Source organism: Sphaeramia orbicularis, chromosome 13, assembly GCF_902148855.1.
Source record: "Sphaeramia orbicularis chromosome 13, fSphaOr1.1, whole genome shotgun sequence".
Taxonomy (NCBI): domain Eukaryota; kingdom Metazoa; phylum Chordata; class Actinopteri; order Kurtiformes; family Apogonidae; genus Sphaeramia; species Sphaeramia orbicularis.
Genome location: NC_043969.1, coordinates 19,437,421 through 19,455,369, shown reverse-complemented (window position 1 = coordinate 19,455,369; position 17,949 = coordinate 19,437,421). Strand labels below are relative to the sequence as shown.

Below are 17,949 nucleotides of genomic sequence, written 5' to 3'. Positions count from 1 at the left end.
AAGAAATTGTGCAAATATTATGTAGAGCAGAAGGAATTTATAAAATGTAAGATGAACAGCATTCAGGCAGCAAATGTGACAACATTAAATATAACAGGAACAACACATGTTTTCCAGGTTGTAGTGCTTTGTCTTGTTGCTGGCAGTGGGAGGAATAGCGCTTAGAAACACACCTAAAGTGTGAAGGAAAGGTGGGATATCAGCAGGTAATTCACAAAACTGGCTTCCTGTACTTAATTATAGTTTGGAAGCATCAGTGAACAGAAATTATCCATTTAAATGCCATAAAACATATATTCCATGCACTGTTCACTTAGTTTAGTTTATTTAGTTTATTTTTGGTCGTGAAACAACAGTCAGTACAGTACAGGGTTCATCGATGTAACACCAATGCAATAGCAAAACACAAGAAAAATAATATACCCCCTCCCCCCCCAAAAAAAAAACAGCAGTCTTGGTGTTACTTAGAAATAGTAAATACAACGCACAAAGCCCTTTTTAATAATAATAACTCACAACAGCCCATCCCCATTGTCACATAAGCATGAAAGTAATAACAATATTTCTTTTTTCCTTTTTATTTATTTGTGCTCTATATTTTATTTTGCATTGAGAAGGACAATAATCCAAAAATACTTCAGACTATGAAAATAAATCAGTGACCACAATCTTGGAATATAATGATATTTATAAAGTTGTTTCCTATATTTCATTGAACTTTAATAATAATAATAATAATAATAATAATAATAATAATAATAATAATAATAATAATAATAATAATCATTTTAGTATTATTTTTTAAGTGTGTAATGAAAATGAGACTATCTGCATTAACCCTTTCATGCATGTATTTTGAGAACCTTAATCAAGATCGTTTTCCTGAGTGTTATTATTCCTCTTCAGGCATGAAAAAAACAAAACAAAACACAGCGATTGAATTGTTTTTATGAACCTATTTTTCATGGAATTGCAAAAATATCCACTCAGCTGGACACCATAAGTTTGATTTTTGAAGGAAAGAAACATGTATTTACTGATATATTGTGTGAAAACTATGAAATACATTTTTTATTGCTGCTAATCTGATGATTTGTCACATTTTAACATACTCTAATATTAGTTATTACTCACTTTATGGAGATAATATGCAAAAAAATAAAACTTTTTTGTTTAACCCTTTCATGCATAGGTCACTACAGTGGACAGTTCTTCTCCAGCTGTTCTCTTGCATAGTCATGGGTTTTGTTGTTTTAGTTCCATATCAGCCAACACAGTGGACACTTATGCATCATCCCACACACTGACATTCATACCATTACTGCAACTGTGCAGTTCTTGATAAACCTGATCTGCAGTGACATGTTTGAATGTAAATCAATTGTTATTTCCTAGACAAAAAGTTTTTTTTTTTTGCATATTATCTCCATGAAGTGAGTAATTACTAGCATTAGAATATGTTAAAATGTGAGAAGACATCAGATTAGCAGCATTAAAAATGTTTTTATTTCATTGTTTTCATATCACTTTCTGATATTGGGTTTTAAGCATGTTTCTTTACTTCAAAAATTAAATGCATGGATATTTTTGTAACTCCATAGAAAAAAAAAAGGCTTGATCACACTGTTTTTTCATGGCTAATGAGGAATAAAAACACTCAAAAAATAAATCTTGACTCAAGTTCTCACACTTCATGCATGAAGGGGTTAAAAAAAACAAACCAAAAAAACCCCTGTTAATTACAGTCTCATAACAATAACAAGGAATTGATTTACACTCAAACATGTTATTGCAGATCAAGTTTTATCAAGAATAGCAAAGTTACAGTAATGCTATGAATTGCAGTGCATGGGATGATACATAACTGTCCACTGTGTTGGCTGATATGGAACTAAAACAATAAAATCCATGAATATACAAGAGCAGCTTTGAATAGCTGTCCACTGTAGTGACCACTATGCATGAAAGGGTTAAGCACACTTCTCATTTCTTTTTTAGTTCATGGCTGTGGAACAGTGCCACAGCTTATTTATCAATGAAACTATGTCATATCTGTGGGTCATTCAGTAATTGGAAACTTGGAGCACTGTCAAGTAATAAACAGTCTATATATAAATGTAAGTTAAATAGCGCAAATTGATGGATAAAGTTATCTGGGTCTTTTTTTTTTTTTTTTTTGGCCCAGTATTCCTACATTACCTAAATAGTAGCTGCATAGGGGCGGAAACCTCCAGCCCAGCACAGTGGACAAAGAGTCCACGCCTTCTTTATCCCGCTGCTGTATATCCCCAACCCCCCCACTTCTGCCAACACTCACACTGATACCTGACAAGGTAAGACAGCATTCAGGGATTTTTATTGACTTTGATAGAATCGCGATCTGAAACTGGCCTTTGAGAACTCGTCCGTGTTACTCTGTGCGTCTGCGCGTCTTTCCTCGTGCGCGCTGGTCTTCTTCTAATCCTGCTGCGCGTGGCGGTCCCACTGGAGGCTGGTGAGCCCGTGTCTGTCCGTGGACAAGTGTCCGCGCGTTAACACACCTGCATGTGTGCATCTCCGGTGGCTTTAACCCTTTCATGCATGAATTATGAGAACCTTAATCAAGATTTTTTTTTTTTTTCCTGAGTGTTTTTATTCCTCTTTAGGCATGGAAAAACAAACTAAACAAAAAAACAATGTGATTGAATTTTGAAATGAAATGTGAAATGAAACCATGTTTAATGCAGCTAATCTGATATTCTCTCACATTTTAACATATTCTAATACTAGTTATTACTCACTTCATGGAGATAATATACAAAAAATAAATATTAACAATTGATTTCCACTCAAGAACCAATCAAGAACAGCAAAGTTACAGTAATGGTATGAATTGCAGTTTATGAGATGATGCATAAGTGTCCACTGTGTTGGTTGATATGGAACTAAAACAACAAAACCCATGAATATACAAGAGAACAGCTGGAGAGTAACTGTCCACTGGAGTGACCACTATGCATGAAAGGGTTAATGTGTACAGACTCCTGTGTCTTTCAATGAGGCCCTGACAGTCTTGCATGTGCGCTTGTAGAACTGCCTTCCACGCGTGTTTTTGCAATGTGTTGTGTTTTTACGCACATGTGGACGATATGAGGTTGGAGCACCAAGGATTTAGTGTGATATGAAAGTGAAAACAAACACTATGGTTATGATTGCGACTGCAGCTACTCACTGAACATAGTTCATTTCCTCTGGTAATTAAACAGTTGCCTGATCCAACACTGGACTTTGTGTGACAGTGAAAGTTAACTTATCATCATACTCCTAGGATCCTGATCATTAAAGCCATGACTCCCTGAACATAGTGCACTATATAGAAAAAGAAGCTTACTAATTTTTTATTAATATAAATGTATATCGATGGCCAAAAAACAAAACCTCCTATCTGCAAATTATTAGAGTTTGAGTTTTCACATTAAATGGTGAGAACAAGGATGTATTGTTAACACATAATATAGAAAGAGCGTCTTAGAACAGTAGAATATGCTTGGATATCATTAACAAAGACCATACTATAATAAAGCTAAAAAAAATTTTTTTGTTTCCTGAAAAAAGTGATTTTTTCAGATAGGAGGTTTTGTATTCTGGCCATCAATATATACATTTTTTTTTTTTTTTTTACAGAGAAAACAACGCTCAGAATAAGTTTCCATATATAAATGGTGATAAAAGCACTAAAATTCTTACTATACTATATATAAATACTATATATACATATATATAGTCATGGAAAAAATTATTAGACCATCAAAAGTCATTAAAAACAATGGTTATGCAATCAAGTACTAACTCCTGTGTGTATCATGTGACTAAAACAGACAGAAAAGAAAACATGGGATGCCTAAAAGCACTGTTTTTGGCAGTACAATGCCATAGCTATTGATGTAAGAACTGAAGTGATTTTGGTTATTATCAAGAAAACCATGGAAAATGGCTAGATATCAACTCTTAAATTAAACTCTTATGAGCTATTTTTGTTGATATCATTATATTTGTCCAAACAAATGTACCTTTACCTGTTCCAGGCATTAAAATGAACAAGAAATCGAAGAAAACAAGGGTGGTCTAGTAATTTTTTCTGTGACTGCATATTTGATGAATGGAAAATAAAGGTAAAGGAAAAAAGTAAAGGAAAGATACAGTCCAAGCATTATGAGCAGCTGCAGGATGGGAAAGTGAAAGTGTCAGCTCTCCTACTACAAAAATAGTATGGAAGTATAAACATCTACATATTAAACAGTTAGGGAAATATGTGATGTGGTGAACAAACTCTTCATTATTAATGTCACTGTTGAGAGTCTCGGGTGATATTTTAATATGTATAGGACAATTATGAAGGTTTATTTATACGTGTGTTCTTTTTCCTGCAGGATTTCCCATGGCATCTGTTTCTATTTCTACACTCTCTGCCCTTCTTCTTTTTCTGCTCCACTTCCTGACAGTATCCCCTGCCACACAAGATGACCTTATAATCAATACCAAGCATGGGAAAGTTCAAGGGAAGTTGCTTTCTGTACTGGGTGGCAACATAAGGGCATTTCTAGGGATTCCTTATGGAAAACCACCGCTAGGGAAACTGCGATTCCGATCTCCAGAGCCCGCAGAGCAATGGACCATTGTGCGGGATGCCACGAAATTACCAAATTCCTGCTACCAGTTGCCAGATACATACTATCCAGGTACGGCACAAGTTTACTTATAGGTGGACATAATACATTTACAGAGCTACAGCTTCATATATATATATATATATATATATATATATATATATATATATATATATACACATAAGGGGCAAGGAGTACGTGTTGTGGGTATGGGGTATGTGTATGTTTTGGGTTCGGTTTGTTTCTTTGTTAACACTCTAACAGCAAAATTATTGGTTGAATTCATACCAAATAGGGTTTATAGATTCCCAGTGACCCACAATAGATGTCATTACATTTTGGGAACAGTCGGTCAAAGTAAAATTTTTTTATGAATTTTCAAAGTCTTTTTTTCCCCATTCACTTATAATGGGCAAAATGTCAAATGTCTGTAGCAGCAAAACTATTGGTTGAATTCAAACCAAATTTGGTTTATAGATTGCCAGTGACCCAAAATAGATGTGGTTACATCTTGGGAAAAGTAGGTATCAGTTCACATTTTTTATTATTTTTTAAAAATCTTTTTTCTTCTCCCATTTACCTATAATGGGTGAAAATTTCAATGTCTATAAAAACATCAATATTGTTTCAATTTACTTCAAACTTCACACATATATAGAGGCACTTGATATGCTGACATCAGCACATGCATAGATGTGATGAAATCAGCTGGATCAATGTCAAAATAAGTACAATATGTGCGAGGGGTGGGGTTTGTTGTGCCTGGCACCACTTGTTTTTTAGTTTTTTTTATTTTTGTAGTATTGATAATTTCTTTCCTGCTACTTTTTATTATACTTGCAACCGTAACACACAACAATTTTCCCTGGGATTAATAAAGAATTCTGATTCTGATGATGAACTGTAGATACTATATTATTTGCCTAGGCGTAATGTTGACTTAATAGACATACATTATATCATGTCACATCAGTGTTGTGTGAGGGGCAAAAAGAATGTTTGCACATTCCTGCAATATCAGCCACTGCTTGGTACACAGATGAGGTCAGATGTTTACTATTGTCAAAAAGCCAGACCTAACTTTTTACATTTCCCATACTGTGCCAGCACTGGAGAAATGTCTGGCTGAAACATGATCATTTAGGAAGAGGCCAAGGATGCAACGAAAATACTTTTTGCAGAACACTGTACTATCTGGGAGTACTCTGCATAAGAATATGCATAACACAGTAAAGATGCATGCTGACTGTGATGTGGAGGAAGCCAAGTGAGAAGGGTGGTAGCTCAGAAGTTGCAGTTGTTTCACATAGCAAGCGTGACTTGATATTTTCAGAGAGATAAGACTTGTGGGAGTCTGTATATTTTTTCTAAGGTTTTGTGCTGCTTTCTGTAGCTTCTCCCATAATGCCAAGCAAAAGGGGAGTAATGAAAATGGCAATGCATGGATTACACAGTTTTTAAGCATCTGAAGTCATCTTTGGAAGCTTCCAGGCTGTTTAAAAGCAGACGTATGTTAAAATGGAAAATCATATGTAATATAATTATGAACTTTCATAACATCAGATAAAGCTGTTGGATGAACTAAAAGATATATTGAAAAAAATGCTGAAATAATGAAAAACTGAATCTAAATATATAAGGCCAAGGTGTCTTTAAATGCAAAACTAACTATTTAACATACACAAAGAGTTTTAATAAATTTAGTAAAATATGACAGGACTGTTTGCCTTGGCTGTGCAGTAATAACCCCAACCTTTTAAGCATGAATTAAATAGGAGAATTAGACATTTTAAGACAGAAATCAGGCTTAAAAGGACTTTAGTCTGAATCTTTTGTTCCTGTAACACTTGGTTGACCCTAGTGCGGCTAAAGAGCTCCATGTATGTCCATGTGTGAATGAAACTTGACCCTGAAAGGCCACTGCACTGGGCTTATGAATGTTTGTCTTGACCTCATGTGACATATTCTCACACATTAACACATTGGCACACATGAAGTGAATTGCTGAATGATTTATTACCGTATTGTAGAAAGTAATGGAAGTGGCAGCTGCATTTTTAGGCTTTTTTTTGTGTCTAAACAATAGCCAAAAAAAATTATTTCTGCTCAAACTGCTGTAGAAATGCACACATACACAAGCTGATATAGACCCACTGTGTACATGTTATAATGCGGCCGCACCTTATAAAAGCATGTTGTTACTCAAACATTTAGGCAGAGTCATGGATACATCACTATTTATAGACATGGCCACCTGTTAGGGGTTGTTTGAAAGCTGTCTACAAATGGTGACAGTCATATGTCCAGAGGAAATGCCCAGAATAAGCTCCAAATATAGAAATGACAACACTAATAAATATAGACTGGAGAACTCTATCACTACTTCTGCCAGAGCAGTTAAGATGAAAACAAACTTGGGATATCTGTGTTAAAATTAAGCAACTCCTGTTTACTTTAAAACACTTGCTCCCAATCAAGGTCCATGTACAGTAGATCAAGTTTAACTTTAACTTATCACTTATCTTAAAGTTATGTGAAACTGCAGCGAGCATAAAGTCATTCAGCAATAAATGTCTATCAGCAGTGATTAATAAGAATTATTGTTTCCAGGGTTCAAGGGCACAGAGATGTGGAACCCAAACACTCCCCTTAGTGAAGACTGTCTGTACCTAAATGTTTGGACCCCTCAGTTCAACAAAACCCAGCCACAGCCCCCACCTTTGGCCCCCGTCCTTGTCTGGATTTATGGGGGCGGGTTCACCGTTGGAACATCAACTCTGGACATTTACGATGGGCGTTTTCTGAGCAAATCTGAAGGCGCCGTTGTGGTATCGATGAATTATAGGTAAGAACTATGAAGTCATAAATGTGTAATAAAGTATGTTATGCTGGCTTCATAAATGCTTTGATTCAGACAATGATTGCCATCAAAAGGTTATAATATTAAGCTATTTGGACGCAGCATCATAAAGCGATTACACAAACAGATTAAAAAATATGTTCGTGCAGGTATTTTTATTACTATATAGTGGCAGTGACTTTATAGCTCTTGTAGGTATACATGGTTTGTGTTGTTATTGTGATACAATCTTACTGATTATTTGCCATTTTTATATTATATTGTCAAGAAACATGTAATTATTAGCATCCCCAGAGGAAAAATCTGTGCAACATAAGAGTAGCAAGCACAGGAATAAAATAACAAATATACAGCTTGCTCTTTTCTCACATATTTTTTGCACATTTTTTACATTAGAATCAACTGAAAAGTTAAAATAAGGGACCAGGTTTTCATAATAGTTCATAATTGGAAAAACGTCAACTTCGCCAAAACTCTCGTTTTTCGATGAAAAGTTTTTGTGCTGGCAAGAGGTGTTTTTTTTCGGGCGTAGCGAAATTGGTATATCATGCAAAACTGTAATGGAAAGAGCTTTTTCTGCAACTAGAGTCACGTGATTAAAAAAAACAGATGTTGATGGATGTTACAAGAGGCGAAGAAGAAGAGTTTTAAAAGAAACGCTTGTATGTGTGGACACACCAGGAAACCCAATCATTTTTTAATTTAGTATGAGATAGAGGGGTAATATATAATAATAATAATAATAATAATAATAATAATAATAATAATAATAATAATGAATATATCTGTAAATCAACACGATATTTATGTTCGTCGCCATGTTTATGGAATGACTTCTCATGTCATTTTGCGATAATAAATAAACAAATCATCGCATTCATGATTTAATGAAAAAACCGACAATACACACTTGTGTTTTTTCAACATTTAGTAAATATCGGTAAAGTTTTGCACAGATGTCCAATGGAAAAGCCACTACTCACTGGAATATTTGTGGTTCATTGTTGACTGTGGCAGATCAACAGAATATGGTCAAACGTCACAGTCTGTACCATTATTGGGAAACACTGATCATGATTTCACAGTGAAGTTGACCTTTGACCTTTGTTATATCAAATGCCATCACTTCATCATTTTGTCCAGTTACACATTTTATCCGGTGTTATATTGAGGTCATGGGTGGATGCATCTAAAGACAGTAGCTAAGATGTACTGAGTAAACAGCGTCTCAGCTTCCATTTGTGTGTTTATCACTGACAGAGTCGGAGCTTTTGGCTTTCTTTCTCTTCCTGACAACAAAAATATCCGTGGAAATGCAGGCCTGCTGGACCAGCGCTTGGCCCTGCAGTGGGTCGCTGATAACATTGCTGCCTTTGGAGGGGACCCATCAAAGGTAAAAAAATAAAAATAAAAATCTGTTCTTTTTTTTTTTTTTTAACTTTATTTTTATTGTTTATTTTCTGTACATTACAAAACAAAACAAACAGGGGACATTTGGGAAAGCTTGACCATAATAAACCTTATGACTAACAGTTGTTTTTAGTAGTGTGACGCTGAATTGAAAATTGTCCATTTCTTCCATTTATCATGACACTGCTCCTCTTGAGTCGTCAGTCTATGGGTCAGAATCTCCATCTCAAATATTCCATCCACAGTTTGTATCGACTCGTTAGTTGTAGGTGGTTCTAATCTGCACCATATTTTGGTAACAGCCTTTTTGCAGGCTGCTAATATTATTTTAAACAAATATCTATCATTTTTTTCTTACATTATTACCAATAATACATCCAAAATACATCACCAAACATGTTTTAGGAATTGCATAACCCAATGTCTTTTTTTTTTTTTTTTAAATATCTTTTTATTTCACAAAAGAAAATCATCCAGATACAGTATATACATAGTGATACCGGGTCTTACTTTTTGCAGTTCTCCTTTGTCCTCTCTTCCCGCCTCCCACCTCTAAAGGAATAAACCAACTAAACACACTCAAAAGTCACAAGCCAAAAACATAAAAGTCTGAATATAAGAAGAAATAAATAAAAATAGAAATAAAACAAACAAACAAACAAACAAACAAACATATATATATATATATATATATATATATATATATATATATATATATATATATATATATATATATAAATATAATCATCACCCTCATCATCATCACAATAACAGTAATAGGGGTAAAAACATAAGCATGAGCATAGTGATGCATGCTGTAACATAAATAGCAATAATAGGGCAGTACTCATGACGTACAAACTCAAACTTTCTCTATACCAGTAAGTAAAGGCAACCAAAATTCATTAAAAAGATGGCCACGATTATATTTATCCAAAGTCAGTTTTTCTAAAGGTAAAAAAGAAGACAATTGATCATGGAAAATCTTAAAAGATGGAGGGGAGTCATTCTTCCAGAATAAAAGTATGCATTTCTTTGCAAAGTAAGTAATCAAAATTAGTATCCTGCATTTTTTATGATCTAACTGTAAATGATATGTGTCATTTAGTAAATATAAACTGCTGCTTACATCAAATTGTAAGTCCAAGACTGATAGAATGAAACAGTGAATTGAGCTCCAATAACTTTTTAAGAGGTCGCAGGCCCAGAACATGTGCATGAATGTCCCTTCCCTCTTTTTGCATTTATGGCACACTGATGAGATATCCCTTGATATTCTATGCATTTTTATTGGAGTTAGGTAGATGTTGTGGATGAATTTAAAATTAGCTTCCTTAATTTTATTACTTGTAAAAGGAAAATGAATTCTTTCACAGATGCATTATCTTATCAATTATCTTATCTTAACAATTGTTGAACATACATTATCCCAGAATGATGCAAGTTTAGGACATAACCAAAAGACATGATTTACATTGACATCTCCACATTCTCTCCAACAAGGTTGAACTCTGGACACATATTTAGCTGTAATTTTAGGTGTTATGAAAAATCTAATTATATTTTTCCAGCAATGTTCCCTCCATATTCTTGAAGAAGTGGTTGACAAAAAAAAAAAAAAAAAAAATCTGTTCTTAATTATATAACTGACACCATTTTAAGAAGAGACAAAAAGAAAATGTGAAATAAACTTTTGTACCTCAAATAAACATGCTGTTGCTGTTTCCAGGTGACTCTGTTTGGGGAAAGTGCAGGTTCAGCATCTGTGGGCTTCCACCTGCTCTCTCCAGGCAGTAAAGATCTTTTTCAAAGGGCTGTGATGCAGAGCGGCTCCCCTAATGCACCCTGGGCCTCAGTCAGCCAGGAGACGGCCTGGGATCGGTGTGTGCATGCATACTGTCCATCTTGTATATTCACTGATTTTTGTTAATCCACACATGTATCTCTTTGACTTGACACCCCATGGTTCAATGTTCTGTTTTACACCCCCCTCCCTTTCATCTTCCATATTATCATTCCATCTCCCTCCTTCCTTTCTTCCATCCTCCCTTGTTTGTCCTCCTTATGTACCATTTTAATTCATTTTTTTGTGTCATCCTTGCAGACTGTCTACTCCCAGTTGGCCTTATACCTTTTTTTTTTTTTTTGATTGTCTTACACCGGTTTGTGTAAATATCTAGGTCCACAACTCTGGTGAAGAAACTGGGGTGTCCCACGTCCCCTGCAGCTGCTTTAGAAGTTTGTCTAGAGAAGGCTGATCCTGAGGAAATCTCATCCAAGCAATATGAAGTTCTCACAAAGCCTTCAATTATAAGCCTTCCCTTTGCGCCTCATGTTGATGGGAACTTCCTACCAGACACAATAGAAGTAGGTGTGTGTGTGTGGTGTGCATGTGTGTATTCCTGTGTGTACGGGTGGGTATATGTCTATATGGACCTCTGTGTAAGAATGATTTATGTATTTATCTTACCTCATGTATTCAACCTAAACTGAGTTCGGTGTTGTTGGGTCTGGTTGCCTGCTGTTTCAATAATATTTCAGATATTGGATTTTTGACTTACACGCTTTGAAACCGATAACTCAGACGTCTCTTGACATTCTACTGAGATAATATTTCTATATGATGTAACCTGGATACAAGTAAATATGAAGTAAATGACCTTTCTCTCAATCATCAAAACAGTAAGACAAAATTTGTCTTACAGGAGTGATATTTTGCTTTTTTTAAATGAAATTATACCTTTTAAAACATTACCCTGTGGTCTACATAAACTGTAAATGCTATGCTTGGGTCTGAATTCTTCATTAATTCAACTCCACAGGTCCACCTTCTACCCTATTTTTGGGTAATGACATCAGAAAGGTCACTTTGAGTGCTGGCCTTTTAAATGCAAATGAGCCACTTCAAGCCCCACCCCCTTCCAGGTTGTTGGCTGTGCTGTTCTGTCCCGTTCAACCAACAACTGAACATTTTATGTAATTGGCTCGAAGTTGGACATATTTTCAGTATGGACTACAGCCGCTGCTGCTGACAAACAATTAGGGCGTACTCGGAGAAATGTTCAGCAGAAGTCTTGACCTTATTTGTGCAAATGTCGTGACGTAACTAGTTATAGATGCAACAAATCGAGAAGGAATTAAAACGAGTTGTAGAAATCCACTCAATTTTTGGTACAATGAATATAAAGATAGCTTTGCAGCACCTGGAGGGTTCAAATTCAAATGTTAAGAACTATTAGGGTCCAAATACACAAATAAATGAACCAAAGACTAATAAAAGTGGGTTTAGCAAAATATGACCCCTTTAAAAAGAGAGGGTAGAATAATTGGCAAATAAATTATTAATTTAATGTCCACAAACTGTTCTGTCTTGTCTTTCAGGCGCTGTTGCAAACCACTAAACCCAAAAAGGACGTGCTATTAGGCTTAAACAAAGATGAAGGGACGTATTTTCTACTTTACGGAATGCCTGGATTTAACCTTTCTGGCCTGAGTCTAATTACAAGAAAAGAATACCTACAAGGAATACCCCTTGCGATGGCTGACGCCAGTGAGGTCACCAGACAAGCTGGCATTTTCCAGTACACAGACTGGGCAGATGAGAATAATAGGATGAAAAACCGGGACTTGATGGGTAGTCTGGTTGGAGACCAGTTTTTTGTTTGTCCACTGCTTGAGTTTGTCGACAGGTAAGTGAAATATTCTGAGTCAGATTTCTGACTTTTCTGATCAAATAAGACACTGAAAGGACTTCTTGTAGTCCCAGACCCGGAATCTAAAAGGAAGGCAAAGTAAAACAATGTGACAGCCATGAGAGACTCTGATAGAACAAAGTGTATCATACATCTAAAGTAAAGTTTCTAGAAAGTGTCAGAAACCAGGTGTTAGACACAAGAAAAGACTAGAATGAAGAATCCTTGTCAGTATATATTCTACATGTGGACATGCAACACACACCGAAATCGACCCTCTGCTTTTAACCCATCACTAGCTGAACATGCACATGGGGCACATCAGCCCTTGAGCAAGGCACATTTCTCTGCTGGTCTGGGAACAGGCAGCCCTTCAATTATCCAGCCTAATCTGTGATAGATTCAAATGAAACAGTACAATTAACCCTTTGAGCGCTAGAGTTTTTTTTTTTTTAATTCAATTTTGATATCAAAATTTGAAAACTTTACTTACTTCCTAAACCAGCTCAGGACCATACTTTTAAAACTTGATTTTCTTCTTCACTTTGAATAGAAATTGATTGAAGGGGCACATGTCGGCCATTTATCGGTGGGAGGTGGTAACAAGATTTGGCATTCTATCTGGAGCTATGGTGTGTTTTGTTCAGTCATGTTAATTGTCGCAATATTACGACTTTGGCACTTAAAGTGTTAACTTGTACTAAGTCCACTTTGTCTTTGATTAGTGTTTTTTTTCTTTTTTTTTTTTTTTTCCTATATTGCATTATAACTTAGAAATGTACAGGTCTGAAGTTATCTTTGGGAACTGACCCAGCAGTACAAAGCTTGTGCTTGCATTTGTCTAAAAGTTGCATGTGACATTTATTTGGGTTTGTTCACAGAGCTCAACATGGTTTCATTAGCAAGGACTCTGTTATTGGGTTTAAAGCTGCGGGAGACTTTTGTGACCAATTTTTCATCAAATCTGTAAAACCCCAGTCATAGCCTAAGTATCATGAATCTGTAAGGCTTTCTGTGATTACTCACCTGAATCTCTAGCATTACGGTGAACAATTTCGAAGTGCCATCCACCATAAACAAACCATGTGTTTACAAACAGAGCCGGGAGGTCACTCGGGCATCCTCGGAATTTTGTCGCGACGTGCATTGTGGGAAGCGAAGGCTCGCACACCTGCCTGGCAGCAGTAGCTGCTACAGACAGGCACAATGCAGAAACGGCAGGAGATCCCTTCCCTTTATGCATATTCCTCCAGCTGTTTCCACATCGTGTTTGTTCCATCCATGGTTTCATCCATATAATATCATATGGTTGTGCTGCCACTGTCAGGCGGCTGCACGAACCTCCCTTTCCCACAATGCACGTCGCGACAAAATTCCGAAGATGCCCGAGTGACCTACTGGCTCTGTTATTGTCATTATTCCTGCCTGCCTGTAAATTGTGTGGTGTAAATTAATATGTGGTGCATAATATTAATGCTTTACCAGAAAACTAACATCCCAGTCAAGGAGAGCAACAAGTCAGTTTTTATACCATTTCCTGTCCTGTTTCATATACAGTCAGGGATGGGTTTAACTAAGCAAATAGGTAAGAACCTTCCATTGGATAATGACTGCAGTGATTATTATGTTTCAGCTGCACCAAGTTCTTTAACCCTAACTGATGCAGTCAGTAGCGTCTCATTTCTTAAACAACTATCAGTTTGTTGTAGAGCATAAAGATTGGACTGTGTTTCAGTGGAAAAATGGTCTAATGAGTCCAGTTTGACCCTGTTCCAGACAGATGGACACATCAGGGTGAGAGGAGAGGTGGATGAAGTGTTTACCCATCATGCCTACTAGTGTCTACAGTACATGTGGGGGCAGTGCTATGACCCCGGGGTTGGTTCAGTTGGTCAGGTCTAGGTTCAGCAATGTTTTGTGTCCAAAGTATAAGGTCAGCAACATCTGTGGATTTTTTTTCTTTCCCGATGGCACAGATATATTCCAAGATGACAATCCCAGGACTCATCTGGCTCTAATTATGAAAGAGAAGTTCTGGGAGAATGAGATGTCCTTTTCCCACACAAATTGGCTACAACATTGTCCAGACCTGAACCACATTGAGAATCACTGGGATGTAATGGAGAAACATTTATACAGTGGTCCTGATTCAAATTTGGATGGAAATAAATATTGTGACATTTATTGACATTGCTTAACCTATAAGACCTAAACATCCATCATGGACCAAAAGTATCTACTGATCTAAAATGTTTAATACCTATTGATCCACTAATCCTATTAATACATTGAAGTAATTGGTGTAAAATACAGTTTATCATCTTTTCATGGTCATCAGATATGACCCATTTGGACATTCAGAGGCTCCGTAGTTACCATGGAAACACCATCATCTTCTACAACATTGATTCACCAGTAAAACCTATGGAGTTGGATCAATGACAGTGGATGGAGACACTTGGTTTATGTTGAATTACAGACATATTTTACTGAAAAAGTCACTTTTTATGTAGTTTTCTCTGTTTTAGATATAATAACCCTCAACTTTAATCTGAGCTTTTATAAACATCTACATGATCAGTGAATTAAATATCGGAAAATACCTGATTTGTACTGATAAAATACAAAATACAGAGAATAATATTCTAAATAAATGGTGATAAATCACTTAAGAAAGGTTAAATAGAGAGAAAATTTCATTTGGGAATTGGCATAAAAGTAGGGCTGGGTCTTTATGGGTAAAGTATTGGAGGACATAAATAATGTCATAGTGAATATTTCTCATAATCAAAGCTAAAGGTGGTACAACAAAACATAAGAGCAGTGTTTTTCATCCTTGGGGTTGGGACCCTACATGGGGTCATCTGAAGATCAAATGGAGTTGTCTGAAATTTCTAGTAACTGATAAAAATAAAAACTTACTAATAAAAAAATCTATGGTGAGTTGAGAGAGACAATACCAAAACATAAAAGACATGACAAACGCTGAAGCTGAAACTGAAGCACTGTGGTACTGTTTATCTTTCAAATGTTCATTGTGGTCAGTTTAAGATGCTGCAGCTCTTTCATAATTCATAGTTTGAATTGTTGTTTGTTCAGTATTAATTTGCAGCCTTAAAAATCCAAGCTGGACTGACTGTATCCTGACCAAGGAAAATAAAATTCTCTCTTTGTACAGTACTCTACACCTGGCTTTTCTGCCTCCGTCCATAATAATATACATTATATAGACTAAATGTCATCTAAAATTAACGTTTATTTGCAACATAGTATAGCAAAATATTACGTGATCAAAAACAAATTAATTTTAGAAAAAAAATAAAATTGTCTGTTTTGAATGTCTGGGGTCGCCAGAAATTTGTGATGTTAAAATGGAGTCACGAGCCAAAAAAGGTTTGGAACCACTAAATTAAAGTGTGGACTTTTTTGCCTGGCTGTGTATATTCTATGTGTTTCGGACACATTATTTACTGAGAAAATTCAGTGTATATTTATTTCAATAGTGTCATTCTTTTTCCAGGTACTCACAACATGGTGGTAAAGCCTTCCTATATTTATTTGACCACCGATCTTCTGTCAACCCTTGGCCGGCGTGGATGGGCGTTATGCACGGCTATGAGATAGAATTCGTCTTTGGGATGCCGCTCAATGTCTCCCTTGGGTACACAAAGAATGAAGTGAACATGACCAAGAAGTTCATGAAACACTGGGTCAACTTTGCCACTACAGGGTTTGTGCAGTACAGTATAATCCACTGGTCTGATCATTTTGCACCGTAAATTTTTGTATAGAGGTGTTAGATTTTCTTAATTGGACTTTGTCCTCGTCAGGAACCCAGGTCTTGATGGAGCTAAGTGGCCCGTCTTCATGCCTGAACAACAGGAGTACGTTACTCTCAACTACAACCACCCGGAACAAAAGAGGATGTGGAGAGCTACAGAGTGTCGTTTCTGGAACAAATTAATACCACAAGTACAGAGAGTTTCAGGTAAGAATATCCATCCACACACACACACATACTTAGACACGCAGCGAGTACGCTACACTCTTATCTGCAGTAGGTGGTATTGCGTCAGGCTCTGTTAGGGAGGCGTGTTGCCTTGTTTAGCCTGTGGAGGAGATGTGTATCCTGGCTTTCTCCCCCTCCGCTTTTCCAGATCTGGAGGTCTGAGTGGGAGGAGGCAAGGGTCAGTCATCACTTCACTTAGCACTAATCACACACAGGGTGAATAATACTAATACACCGCTTCACTGAGCTCATTACTCACACACACACAGTGAGCACTTGTGTTTGTTTATTTATTTATTTTGCTTGGTCTTTTTGTTCTTTCTGTTACCGGCCAGCACTGCATGCATGTAAATGTATTTAGATATCTTCATAAGACCTGTTCCTAAAAAGCACCTTTTTCTCCACAGATGACTTGCAGACCTGTGTTGCTGCGAATGGGATTAAACTACACTGTAATTACATGTTCTTCCTAATTGTACTGGTAATAACTTTAATCATTTAATAATGAGAAGAGAAACATTTTTCGTAAAGCAGAGATTTTTAAAGTACACTATAGGAAAAAAAAAGAAATAAACATGACATTTGTTGCTAGTGCAGTAGTTATCTGAAATCAGATGAAAAGAGGCAAACGATTATCCTTTGGTTACTATGGTAAACCTTTTATGTGATTATTAGCTTGTTCAGATTTGCAAAGAAACATATTTTTTATTACAAAAAATAATGGTCCAAAATGACAGCTACATTTTTTATATACTTAGTTTCTTGTCTTGTTTCATTTGGGGAAACAAAAATCATTCAAATACACTAGTGGCATCAAAGATGATGAAGGTGAAGTGATTTTAAGCATTTTCTTCTTGCCACTATTTTAATAATCAAATACACACAAATAAAAATGTTTGTCTTTCTTTAAAATCATGCAAATTGTGTTCAGAGTTCCACTTGAATGGACAATAATAGTCGTTTGTACAAACATATTGTGTATTATATTGACCATTAAATTCTAACTATAAAGCTGATGTACAGAGTGTTCCTTTATATAAATAAATGCATATTTATGTACTATGTTGGCTGTTTGTGCGTGCGATACTCAAATGTAGACACAAATGTGTATGCACATGTTAATCCTCACAAAATAATAACATCACTGTTAATTGTTCTTAATATCCACCTTGTGTGGGTTTGTTTGGAGTATTAAATATGCATAAAGCTCAATGAAATGCACATTAGCAGCTTGATTAAAGACAATATTCTATTGCTAGAGGCTATCTTTAGACATGTAGCTCTTAATATTCCCATCAAAATCACAATTTTACATTTTGCTGAAGCCAAATG

General features: G+C 35.9%; 1 protein-coding gene across 1 annotated transcript; it reads left to right on the top strand.

Annotated features, from left to right (window-relative positions):
* Positions 1-2,223: 2,223 nt before the first annotated feature.
* Positions 2,224-17,668, top strand: LOC115430995 (acetylcholinesterase-like). The gene is made up of 10 exons (XM_030151220.1): positions 2,224-2,333; positions 4,410-4,718; positions 7,257-7,491; positions 8,767-8,899; positions 10,646-10,797; positions 11,097-11,283; positions 12,298-12,605; positions 16,129-16,338; positions 16,439-16,596; positions 17,025-17,668. The coding sequence occupies exons 2-10, from the start codon at positions 4,418-4,420 to the stop codon at positions 17,117-17,119; spliced, it is 1,779 nt and encodes a 592-aa protein (XP_030007080.1). The 5' UTR covers positions 2,224-2,333; positions 4,410-4,417; the 3' UTR covers positions 17,120-17,668.
* The last annotated feature ends 281 nt before the right edge of the window (positions 17,669-17,949 follow it).

Excerpts from the sequence above, each read along its gene's own strand:
- LOC115430995 (XM_030151220.1), top strand. The coding sequence starts at position 4,418 with ATGGCATCTGTTTCTATTTCTACACTCTCTGCCCTTCTTCTTTTTCTG. Across the intron at positions 7,492-8,766 it reads GTGGTATCGATGAATTATAG|AGTCGGAGCTTTTGGCTTTC; the intron begins GTAAGAACTATG and ends TATCACTGACAG. Across the intron at positions 11,284-12,297 it reads TCCTACCAGACACAATAGAA|GCGCTGTTGCAAACCACTAA; the intron begins GTAGGTGTGTGT and ends CTTGTCTTTCAG.